The 12,326-nt window shown below is 45.6% G+C and overlaps 1 protein-coding gene across 1 annotated transcript in view; it reads right to left on the bottom strand.

Moving 5' to 3' along the window:
* Positions 1 to 12,326, bottom strand: part of LOC126263277 (uncharacterized) — an 881,511-nt gene that overhangs the window by 851,109 nt on the left and 18,076 nt on the right. The window contains exon 2 of the mRNA XM_049960363.1: positions 10,547 to 11,036. Coding sequence (XP_049816320.1) covers positions 10,547 to 11,036 — 490 coding nt within the window. The remainder of the gene's footprint in view (positions 1 to 10,546; positions 11,037 to 12,326) is intronic.

Here is a 12,326-nt window from a genome sequence, read left to right as displayed (position 1 = left end):
TGATGCGATGTTTACAGTCAATTCAAAACTCAGCTCTTACTTCCGAGTAACCCAGGATCTTATAAACGAACACATCGCTTATTCTAAAATAATTTCTCACTAACGAGAATAAATATGATTCAAGGAGAATAACTGTTTGTCATTTTTACTGAGACATGATGACTAGTTGCTGCTGGCCGGAGTGACCGAGCGGTTCTAGGCGCTACAGTCTGGAACCGCACGACCTCTACGGCTCGTATCCTGCCTCGTGCATGGATGTGTGTGATGTCCTTAGGTTAGTTAGGTTTAAGTAGTTCTAAGTTCTAGGGGACTGAAGACCTCAGGAGTTAAGTTCCATAGCGCTCAGAGCCATTTGAACTAGTTGCTACTTGCAGTGCAATATGCATAAATAATCAGAAGATTAAACAAGAAAAAATAACGAGTAGAAAGATTACTTCGACATAGTGTAAGTTTTGCGAGGTGAAATGAATGGTGGGATTTCCGAGATCTGCGTAATTTAACACAGGATTCGAAACACTTAAATATTCAGAAATGTTCAACATTTCTGTAAGTGAATTTTGAGCATGTCTGTGTGGAAATACTAAACACGCCAGAGTGGTGCATGTTGCATAGCGGTCCAATGTGACAGAAATTGCTTTCTTCTTCGGAAAAAGTCAATTCGAAGAGAGTTTAGCTTCTGCAACCGCTATATCTGTGGCTGATTGATTGTTTTTATGAGAATATCAGAAAGAGAATATGTAAACACACAATACCGCATATTCACACTTCGAAAGAAGGCACCAACAAAGTACTTTGTCCACTGTGAGCGAATGTAGTGACAAACATACTATAAACTGTTCCATAATATTTCGGGAGAAGTGCCGGATGTCTGCAGCTTGCTGCCACGAGATTTTGGCGGAGTCTTCTGGCCATCTTCAGGTGAATACTGACAGCAAAGGAACTGAGCTCATGTATTTAACACCCCGGCGGTGCATCCAGCTGGCGTTGCGCATGCGCTGTTTGTCTACCAGTCTGTGGGCTGTCCCATGGTGAAACTGGTTTCATCGATATCAGATCGTCTTCGTAAAGTAAACGACGCCGGCTACGCAGAGCACAATGTTATACAAATAAACTAAATTGAAACGATCGCATACATAATGTTGTGGGTAGAGCAAACCAAAGACTTCGATTCATCGTCAGAGCGCTTAGACGGTGCAACAGGTCTACATCTACATGGATACTCTGCAAATCACTAAGTGCCTGGCAGAGGGTTCATCGAACCAACTACTCTGCTACTCTACTACAGAGACTATTTACACCACGCTTGTCCTCCCTAATCTGGAGTAATGCTGTGTGGTGTGGGTTCCGTATCTGGTGGGACTGACGGATGACATCGAAAAGTTCAAAGAAGGACGGATTGTTTTGTACCATCGCGAAATAGGGGAAATAGTGTCGCAGACATGATACGTGAATTGGAGTGGCAATCATTAAAACAAAGGCGTTTTTCGTTGCAACGGTATCTTCTTATGAAATTTCAATCACCAGTTTTCTCCTCCGATTGCGAAAACATTCTGTTGGCAACCACTTACATAGGGAGAAATGATCATCACGATAAAATAAGAGAAATCAGAGCTCGCACAGAAATATTTAAGTGCTCGTTTTTTCCCCCGCGCCGTTCAAGAGTGGAACGGTAGAGAGACAGCTTAAAGGTGGTTCATTGAACCCTCTACCAGGCACTTTATTGTGAATAGTAATCACGTAGATGTAGATGTTTTCTATGAGGGGATTCCATACACAATTTAGGAGGAAACAGCTGTCTTGATTAATAAGGGACTCACGCAGTTGTATTGAGAGGGTACAGTACTGCCCGACATTGAAAATAGGTACAACATTCTTCGTTATTCCTGTCATAACAACATATTTTTTCTAATACTAACTCAATTTCTGTTAATACAGCGAAGCCGGATACCAGTGTAGGAAAGAATGAGAATTTATTTATTTAATTGATTAAATGTGCACTCCCAAAAAATAAATCCCTACATCCAATTTGGTGAGACCTGCAAAATGAATGAATGTATGGTCGTCTGCTAACCACAGATAGTGAACGTGCAATATATCATCATCTTTGAGACGGTCCTTTGGTCAGCTTTGGTGGAACAAATGGTTCAAATGGCTCTGAGCACTATGGGACTCAACTGCTGAGGTCATTAGTCCCCTAGAACTTAGAACTAGTTAAACCTAACTAACCTAAGGACATCACAAACATCCACGCCCGAGGCAGGATTCGAACCTGCAACCGTAGCAGTCTTGCGGTTCCAGACTGCAGTGCCTTTAACCGCACGGCTTTGGTGGAACCAAAGAGATGAAATTTACCTGAGCTTTGAGCGCCTGAAATGTGGCTGACCAATACGGTAGCAAGGTGCTCCCCCACTTCAGCAGAGGTGCGAGATGACCTGAAGAACAGCCATGTTTCAGCACTCTGCCGCTGGATCTTGTGCTGTTAAGACCTGTCTTAGGTGTGCTCCGTAAAGACAAAAGAGTGGATAGAATGATATGCATGTGGAATACTTAAGAGTAGTTTGGAATAATAATTTCTCTATTTCAGGAAATTTTTGGGGGAGAATTAAATGTCAGGCAGGTAATATTAAGGGGATCGTAGTAATCTTCGGAAGTGACCAACGGTCACAATGAAACCACGTGTAGCAATAAGTTGAAATACTTCCGAGTGCTTAAGTTAAGCTGAATTACTGGCGTGTGTACTATAAGTTGGAAATATTTAAGAAATGACGTGTGCAGGACTTGAAATTGGAGACGAGTACTTCCATGTGGTGAGTACTGCGTGAGTCTCAATCTATGTATGAGACAAAGGCTAAAGAGAAGTACTCGTCCATGGTATCAGTTGAGGACTCGCGTGTGTGACGAATATGTTCTTAATATTACTTTGCGTGTTATGTTTCCGTGTGACGCTTGATTCAAACTACACTCCTGGAAATTGAAATAAGAACACCGTGAATTCATTGTCGCAGGAAGGGGAAACTTTATTGACACATTCCTGGGGTCAGATACATCACATGATCACACTGACAGAACCACAGGCACATAGACACAGGCAACAGAGCATGCACAATGTCGGCACTAGTACAGTGTATATCCACCTTTCGCAGCAATGCAGGCTGCTATTCTCCCATGGAGACGATCGTAGAGATGCTGGATGTAGTCCTGTGGAACGGCTTGCCATGCCATTTCCACCTGGCGCCTCAGTTGGACCAGCGTTCGTGCTGGACGTGCAGACCGCGTGAGACGACGCTTCATCCAGTCCCAAACATGCTCAATGGGGGACAGATCCGGAGATCTTGCTGGCCAGGGTAGTTGACTTACACCTTCTAGAGCACGTTGGGTGGCACGGGATACATGCGGACGTGCATTGTCCTGTTGGAACAGCAAGTTCCCTTGCCGGTCTAGGAATGGTAGAACGATGGGTTCGATGACGGTTTGGATGTACCGTGCACTATTCAGTGTCCCCTCGACGATCACCAGTGGTGTACGGCCAGTGTAGGAGATCGCTTCCCACACCATGATGCCGGGTGTTGGCCCTGTGTGCCTCGGCCGTATGCAGTCCTGATTGTGGCGCTCACCTGCACGGCGCCAAACACGCATACGACCATCATTGGCACCAAGGCAGAAGCGACTCTCATCGCTGAAGCCGACACGTCTCCATTCGTCCCTCCATTCAAGCCTGTCGCGACAGCACTGGAGGCGGGCTGCACGATGTTGGGGCGTGAGCGGAAGACGGCCTAACGGTGTGCGGGACCGTAGCCCAGCTTCATGGAGACGGTTGCGAATGGTCCTCGCCGATACCCCAGGAGCAACAGTGTCCCTAATTTGCTGGGAAGTGGCGGTGCGGTCCCCTACGGCACTGCGTAGGATCCTACGGTCTTGGCGTGCATCCGTGCGTCGCTGCGGTCCGGTCCCAGGTCGACGGGCACGTGCACCTTCCGCCGACCACTGGCGACAACATCGATGTACTGTGGAGACCTCACGCCCCACGTGTTGAGCAATTCGGCGGTACGTCCACCCGGCCTCCCGCATGCCCACTATACGCCCTCGCTCAAAGTCCGTCAACTGCACATACGGTTCACGTCCACGCTGTCGCGGCATGCTACCAGTGTTAAAGACTGCGATGGAGCTCCGTATGCCACGGCAAACTGGCTGACACTGACGGCGGCGGTGCACAAATGCTGCGCAGCTAGCGCCATTCGACGGCCAACACCGCGGTTCCTGGTGTGTCCGCTGTGCCGTGCGTGTGATCATTGCTTGTACAGCCCTCTCGCAGTGTCCGGAGCAAGTATGGTGGGTCTGACACACCGGTGTCAATGTGTTCTTTTTTCCATTTCCAGGAGTGTATAATACACTGAGAGTGAAGCAAGGTGAGTCTGCCGTCTATCCAGCAACGCCACTTAGTTGCATTGGACAGGAAGCCGTGCATATATCCTCCAGAGTTCGTAGTAGGAAAGAAATGTTACGCAGTGGGGCAGTGTCGTGTGAAACTGGGGTGAATATTAATTGATGTGGGAAAGCTGAAAGTGATGTGATTATAACGTTGTGACTATTCTTGGTGTTGTATTGTATATTGCCAGTGTGGTGTATTTCATGTAATTTAAGTATGTGTGGTTTGCTTGGGAGAGTAGCAAGATAGGTTCAGAGGTAGTGGGTTATGCATGTTTCTTTTGTACCGCTCGGTATGGAGGAAATTTTCGTGATGATAGGTGTGAGAGTCGAAGTGTGAGATATAGCAAAAGATCCACCATCCTATCCAGAAAGTGCACTGTAGTGTTAGATAATTACGAGACCATAAGATAGAGAATCACCAACGTAAGGCCATGCCCACTGGGCGGAGTTTCTCATGTGCAATTGTTGTAGAAAATGTAATGGTGTGTTTAGGTTATAGAATTTATCGGAATAAATAATATAGCGAAAAGAAAAAGATTGGTGGCCTTTTCCTTCGAATTGTATGTTGTCATGATATCCAGAATTTATAATGTGTGCGCCATTCATATTCAGTGCGATGGCCACGTGTTGATCAAAGCCGTTGGGTAAGAAAGAAAATGTGGTATTGCCAGTGCGTAGTGAACAGTTAGAGTTGTGTAAATTACTAATAGTCAGATGGGCGTTATCCGTTTCCGTTGCGTAATATTCAAACAGGAGAATAATTTGTAACTTAATTGTGAGTACTAGAGCTCATGTTACTCGATAAATAAGAATGAATCCACTCGCTTGGCAGACCACTCATCTTGCAGGCCTGACTGCTTGATGCCACAGTATGAGCAAGGCATGTGGGTGCCTCTCAGTATTTCCACTGATTCACTGATGACGGAGCTCCAAAAGTTTGACGTTTGAGCCATAGTTTTTGTCTTGTTATATTTCATAAAATGACAAGTGAGATACAACGCTGGTCGATAGCGCAATTACTGGCTTCTAGGAGCCGAGTACCGCGCTCATGTTGTACGTCGTGTTTCTGCGCTGTGCGCGTCATTTGCCCTATGTATGATTTGCGCTTCCGCACGGAATTCTGTAAACACTGCCATGCGTAACTCTGTCGTCTTTAACAGATCCCAATAGCGCCGAGATTTTAGAAGCAGGATGAAAGACTGCTTTAAATTTATGTCTTCTTAATATTCTGCTTATTTTGGCTGAAATATTTCCAATATACAGGGCTATTACAAATGATTGAAGCGATTTCATAAATTCACTGTAGCTCCATTCATTGACATATGGTCACGACACACTACAGGTACATAGAAAAACTCAAACTTCTGTTCGGCTGAAGCCGCACTTCAGGTTTCTGCCGCCAGAGCGCTCGAGAGCGCAGTGAGACAAAATGGCGACAGGAGCCGAGAAAGCGTATGTCGAGCTTGAAATGCACTCACATCAGTCAGTCATAACAGTGCAACGACACTTCAGGACGAAGTTCAACAAAGATCCACCAACTGCTAACTCCATTCGGCGATGGTATCCGCAGTTTAAAGCTTCTGAATGCCTCTGTAAGGGGAAATCAACGGGTCGGCCCGCAGTGAGCGAAGAAACGGTTGAACGCGTGCGGGCAAGTTTCACGCGTAGCCCGCGGAAGTCGACGAATAAAACAAGCAGGGAGCTAAACGTACCACAGCCGACGGTTTGGAAAATCTTACGGAAAAGGCTAAAGCAGAAGCCTTACCGTTTACAATTGCTACAAGCCCTGACACCCGATGACAAAGTCAAACGCTGTGAATTTTCGGCGCGGTTGCAACAGCTCATGGAAGAGGATGCGTTCAGTGCGAAACTTGTTTTCAGTGATGAAGCAACATTTTTTCTTAATGGTGAAGTGAGCAGACACAATGTGCGAATCTGGGCGGTAGAGAATCCTCACGCATTCGTGCAGCAAATTCGCAATTCACCAAAAGTTAACGTGTTTTGTGCAATCTCACGGTTTAAAGTTTACGGCCCCTTTTTCTTCTGCGAAAAAAACGTTACAGGACACGTGTATCTGGACATGCTGGAAAATTGGATCATGCCACAACTGGAGACCGACAGCGCCGACTTCATCTTTCAACAGGATGGTGCTCCACCGCACTTCCATCATGATGTTTGGCATTTCTTAAACAGGGGATTGGAAAACCGATGGATCGGTCGTGGTGGAGTTCATGATCGGCAATTCATGTCATGGCTTCCACGCTCTCCCAACTTAACCCCATGCGATTTCTTTCTGTGGGGTTATGTGAAAGATTCAGTGTTTAAACCTCCACTACCAAAAAACATGCCAGAACTGCGAACTCGCATCAACGATGCTTTCGAACTCATTGATGGGGACATGCTGCGCCGAGTGTGGGAGGAACTTGATCATCGGCTTGATGTCTGCTGAATCACTAAAGGGGCACATATCGAACATTTGTGAATGCCTAAAAAAACTTTTTGAGTTTTTGTATGTGTGTGCAAAGCATTGTGAAAATATCTCAAATAATAAAGTTATTGTAGAGCAGTGAAATCGCTTCAATCATTTGTAATAACCCTGTATTCAAATAAGCATTCGTTTTGAAGGTCTCACCCTCTTGTTTGTCTTGCCGTTTGTACGTATGTAGCGCTCTCTGCATTAACTGGGATCAATATCTGCCCATGTCAGTTTGCAGATTATCGGCGTTCGAGATCTTACGAACTAGGTGGTTTAGGGCTTTAATAACGCCCAACGTTTGTGGCAACTTCTGTCTTGCGGATGCAGGTCTCTGTCCCATCGCTCTTATGTCACACCAAGACGTTTAAGAAAGGCCAGCAACCATCTTCCATATCCATAGTAAATTTTATGTTTTCGTGTACGGAGTTCAAGACGTTTAAGGAACTCTTGGAGACCGTTCGTACCATGACGCCAACTATAAAACTGTCATAAACGTAACGCTAAAATACTGTTGGCATTAAAATACTGAGGTGAGTGATCGCTCATAAAAATCTTCCATAAAAATAGTGGTCTCTAGGGGAGACAAAGGGCTCCCCATGGTGACACCGTCAGTTTGTCCTAAGAACTCGTTAAATTACGAATTATTGGCACACTTAAAATTTCTGTTATTAATTACGCAGTCCTGTACTGTTTACTACATTTATTTCTGCATTCATTTATTAATAATCGAATTTAATAACGTTACTGAAACTAGTAGAAATTCATTTGTTAAGAAATATTGTAAACCCTTCGGAATGTTGTTATTTGCGCAAAGTATGGGAATCGTTAGCTTGCCTCTGATGTGATAGGACGTATTTTTGTATTTTTTGCGAACAATGTAATTTCGGCTTTGTTAATGCGAAAAATCAGAATACTGTATATTATACTAAAATGTGAGGAAACATATTTACGTAAAAAAATGTTGCAACAACAATCTCCCAATAAATGTAGTTCAAACCAACCGTGAGGACCTGATGTGAGATTTTCAGCTTCAAGAATCAGACCCCTAGACAAGAAAAACTGGAGCCATCTCAATAAGATAAGCTAAGTAAACTTAAAAGTTTATTGTAATCTTCGCTCCTCTCAAATCTTCATAAAAAACTTTGCTTATTAATTACTTGAATTGGACGTTATTTAATGGAAGGAAGGGGGAGATTACGGAGACCACCAGAGGTACATTCATAAAAAGTCAAACGACATCGAAACTGACAAGAAGTCGTTGATTTCCAGCTTAAGTAACTGAAGTCTGCTGATAAAATGACTAGGATTCCTTATGTGATGTGGAGACTTGCTTACAATGGGTTTCAGTAGTAACGCCAAGTATTTGGCCAAATCATAGGTGGCTACTCCAGAATTGCTTACTACAGGACGTAAAGGCACACCTTCTTTGTTGACCTTGGGCGGTCCATAGAGCCCTAGGTGGAACTGAACTATTTCTTCTCAGTTTCTTAAGGATCTCCTTTGGTAGAGAACTGTTAGTAGAAGTTTTTCACATAGCTCGATTAGCAGTATCCTTATCGATTTTGCGGTGTCACTCAATAAAACAGTGATCTTTTTAATCTCCCGTGGCATGAGAACACTAGCATTATCTTTATCCGACTTGAGTACACCGTATCCACGTCTGTGCCTAAGTTACAGATAGCTGCCCTCTCCACAGGAGAGATGCTGCTTTTCGGTGTCAACACACTGCAAGAGTCTCGATTAATTTCCTTATGGAATAATATGAGTGCCGTGAAAGCTTTAAATGTCAAGGGGAGTAATGTCCCGATCGGTGGATTGAAAGGAACGGTCCAACACCCTGGCCACCCTGCTCTACAGACATTACGCCCCTTGACTTGTTTTTTTCTGGGGCTATATCAAGGACAGATTCTTCGTCAAACCAGTTGCTGACGTCAGCGAACTGAAGGCTAGGATACAAGCTGCTGTAGGTACTGTGAAAGAACACATGTTATGAAACTCCTGGCGGGAACTGGATACAGCCTCGGCATTCTCCGAGCTACAAAGGGAGCACACGTAAGGTTTACTAACGTAACTTTAAATGCGAACATTTTAGGTTAGGCTTTACCGTGACTATTACTGACATTAAATGAAACAACAAGTTTACTGTTACCAGTCACCGTTTGCTAACGTAAGTTGTCTTAAACTAGTAACTCTAATCTATGTAACGGCATCAAATGTAACTTACTATGTCAAACATTTATTCTGTTATAAATTTCTATAATCAGGGCAAGACTTTGTGCTCACCCGGTATTATATGATGAGAGCTGGTTCTGCCTTGGCGCCAGTGATGGCCGTGTGTTGGTTAGAAGGAGACTAGTTGAGAGCATACAACCAACCTGTCTGTCTGCTAGACACACTCGACCTATACCTGGATGGGAAGCGATTTCGTCTGACAGGAGGAGCACTTTCATGGTGATCCCATGCACCATGACACTGCTTAGTCTGTATGTCAGTCTGGTGCTGCCATTCATGAACGGCATTCCAGGGGACGATTTCCAACCGGATAACAATTTCTCACATACCGCTTTTGTAGCCCAACATGCTCTGCAGGGCGTCGACATCCTGCCTTGGTTGCTCCATCACCAAATCCCTCTCCAATCGAGCATATACAGCACATCATCGGAGAACTCCGGCGTCATCCACAACCAGCATTAACCGTCCCTGTATTGAGCGACGCAGTGCAAAAGGCATGGAACCCCATCACACAAACTGACATTCGGTACCTGTGCAACACAATGGATACACTTTTGCGTGCTTGCATTGAACATTCTGGAGCCTACTCTGGTTATTAATGTACCAGAATTTTACATTTGCAGTGTCTTATCTCATGCTGTCTTTAACCACTGATCCTGCGATATTTATCACCTGCGTATGTTACCTAGATAAAAGTACTCCCAAAATTTCACTACCCCACAGAAATTATTTTTTCATTTTGCAGTTTTTTCCGTAGGTGTAAATACAACTAATAAAGCATATCTAGTGATAAAGACGCGAGCTCCACAAAAGAAGGGGTTTGATATGCGAACTACAAGCGCCCACTAGCCATCTGATACCCGATTTTTCTTTCGGCATCCACGCTGGCCGTCGTGGAAACCCACAGGTTCCCGGAGTTCTGACTCTCGAAGATGTAACAGCTAGCGACAACTTAAGAACGTGAATGTCGAATTTGAAGTCATTCTTCAACTGAAATCACAGTTCTTGTTTATTTTGATTTCGGACTCTGCTGCTTTTGAACAGATTCTTGATGTCACTATACCGTGGAGCCAACATCACGAAGTTGATCAAATTGTACCTAATTTCTTGACTGTACCTGAGCCAGTTATCAATGACAGCGCACATGCTTTACTGTTTTCGTTCGAAGTGTCGATGGTGTTTTAGATTATTATATGCTAGTGCACTTAGTTTTGATTAGACGCTAACGCAGTGCACTTGAACTAGAGTCGTCGTTGTCGTCGTCATTATCGTTCCGATGTGCGTTGCACGCGATGTACGGAAAACAGAAACGACAACGCAGTAAAAACAAAATGCAGTAGCTTGGCCTGTGCGTATCAGCTCTGGGGATGGCGCTTACAGTTGATGTGTGGTTCGTTGTGCGAAACTCACCGGTACTCTAGAGACGGTGTCCAGCGTAACCCAATCCTCGTCGGCCCCGGACGTCTTGTTCGCAGGCCTCGTTTTGTTGGTACCGAGAAACTCTACGTTGGCCCCCTGGCCGATGAACTTGCCCGCCACTTGTGCGCTGCGCGGCACGCGCACGTGAGCCGTTTCGTCCGCGCTGCCGCCTTCCTCGGGCGCGCAGCAGCAGGAGCGCTCCACCCTCTGCACGTAGCGCAGCAGGTAGAAGGAGGAGGCGAGCTGCGCCAGCAGCAGCGCGCACAGACACGCGTACACCGGCGGGCAGCGGCCCGCGCGGTCGCCCGTCCCGCCACTCGCCGCGACCATCGCGATCACTGCCGGCCGCTCCCAAAGGGGGCCGACGCGCCAGCAATAGAAGCGGCAGCTGCGCATGCGCGTCGCCGTGGCAACGGACGCACGTGCTCCCGGCGTCCCGACAGCGTAGCCACAGCACGGCGTCTCGGCACTTCGCTCTAGACTACGGGGGTGAAAACATAAGAGGATAAATACCCACGGAGTGAGCGTTCGGATGCGTAGAACAAGAATTCTGTCCTCGACATCTGCTGCAGCTCAAGTCTGAGCCAGATCGCTGGTCGATTATCAGCGATCGGCTTGTTATCTTTGGCGCGTCCCCGGGCATGAACATCTTTGCGTTTTCGGCTGGGGCGCGCGGGACGGCGAGAGGCAGTCGGTTTGGGGCGGCCGGTGAGACTGGCGGAGTTGTGGCTCGGGTGCAAGCACATGTGTGATGTCTGTTATGCTGGGGCTGTTAGCTAATCGTGAAACTCCTGCGGCCTGGAAGGCATTTCATGTAAACTGTGCCAAGCCTCGCAGTGAGAGGGGAGTCAGGAGTTGGTGTTGGCCAAGATGTTTGTACAAATCGAGGTGCCTGTGTGAGAAGCACGGCGTGGGCCTGTTAGGTCCTGCGCACGTTAGAGCGCAGCGTGACGTGACGCAGTTTCTGCGCTTGGTGACCCTGCGGACCGCAGTCTCCTGTAAGCAGTTTACTGCGAGGCTCACGGTGGTTCTGGCTGTTGGTGGTTCGAAATGGAGGAAAAGCTAACTGAAGCCGTACGTGTTCGCAAAGTTGTGTATGATACAAGCCATGAAGATTACTTGAAAACGAAGCTGAAAGTTGAGAAGTGGGAGGAAGTGGCCAAGGAAACGGACATACGAAATGGTAAGTTGCATTGTCATTCGTTGTCAACATTCTACATTGACACTGTTAAAACTCTGTAGCAAATTTTCATGATGTGCTCTGTCCTGGTTAAATATAGGTTATATATAATATATTAAAGAAATAGGTACCTAAAAACCATCCTGTATTAGAATGCAACGTTGTGTCAAAATTTCAAAGCAATCGGTCAAGAGCTTTCGGAGGTTAGTGGCTATACACAAACCAACAAAACATTTTTATATATAGAGATATATGTTAATCATAATAGCTTACCTTAAAAACACAGCTAGTTTCTCCTTTGTTCCATTCGGCCTTGTAGCGTTGCATCACTGTCTGTAAATTTCATTCTTGATGAGACCATGCACTTCTTGGAATTGATCATGGTTTAATCTAAAATAGTTCGTGAATTGTTCATCATCAAATTCCTTAGTTAAAGCGAATTCCCCATGACTTAGTCTTCTTTTCATGTACGCACTTTTTTCTGCTTTTTGTTTCATCAAAGCGATGTAACATACCGTTTCGAACTCAAACACAGAATCGGAATGCGATTCTGAACTTATATCTATTAATAGAGCAGAAGTAGTCGCCATC

Source organism: Schistocerca nitens, chromosome 6, assembly GCF_023898315.1.
Source record: "Schistocerca nitens isolate TAMUIC-IGC-003100 chromosome 6, iqSchNite1.1, whole genome shotgun sequence".
NCBI lineage: Eukaryota > Metazoa > Arthropoda > Insecta > Orthoptera > Acrididae > Schistocerca > Schistocerca nitens.
Note: the sequence above shows the minus strand (reverse complement) of the source record. Positions and strands in the feature narration are given on the sequence as shown.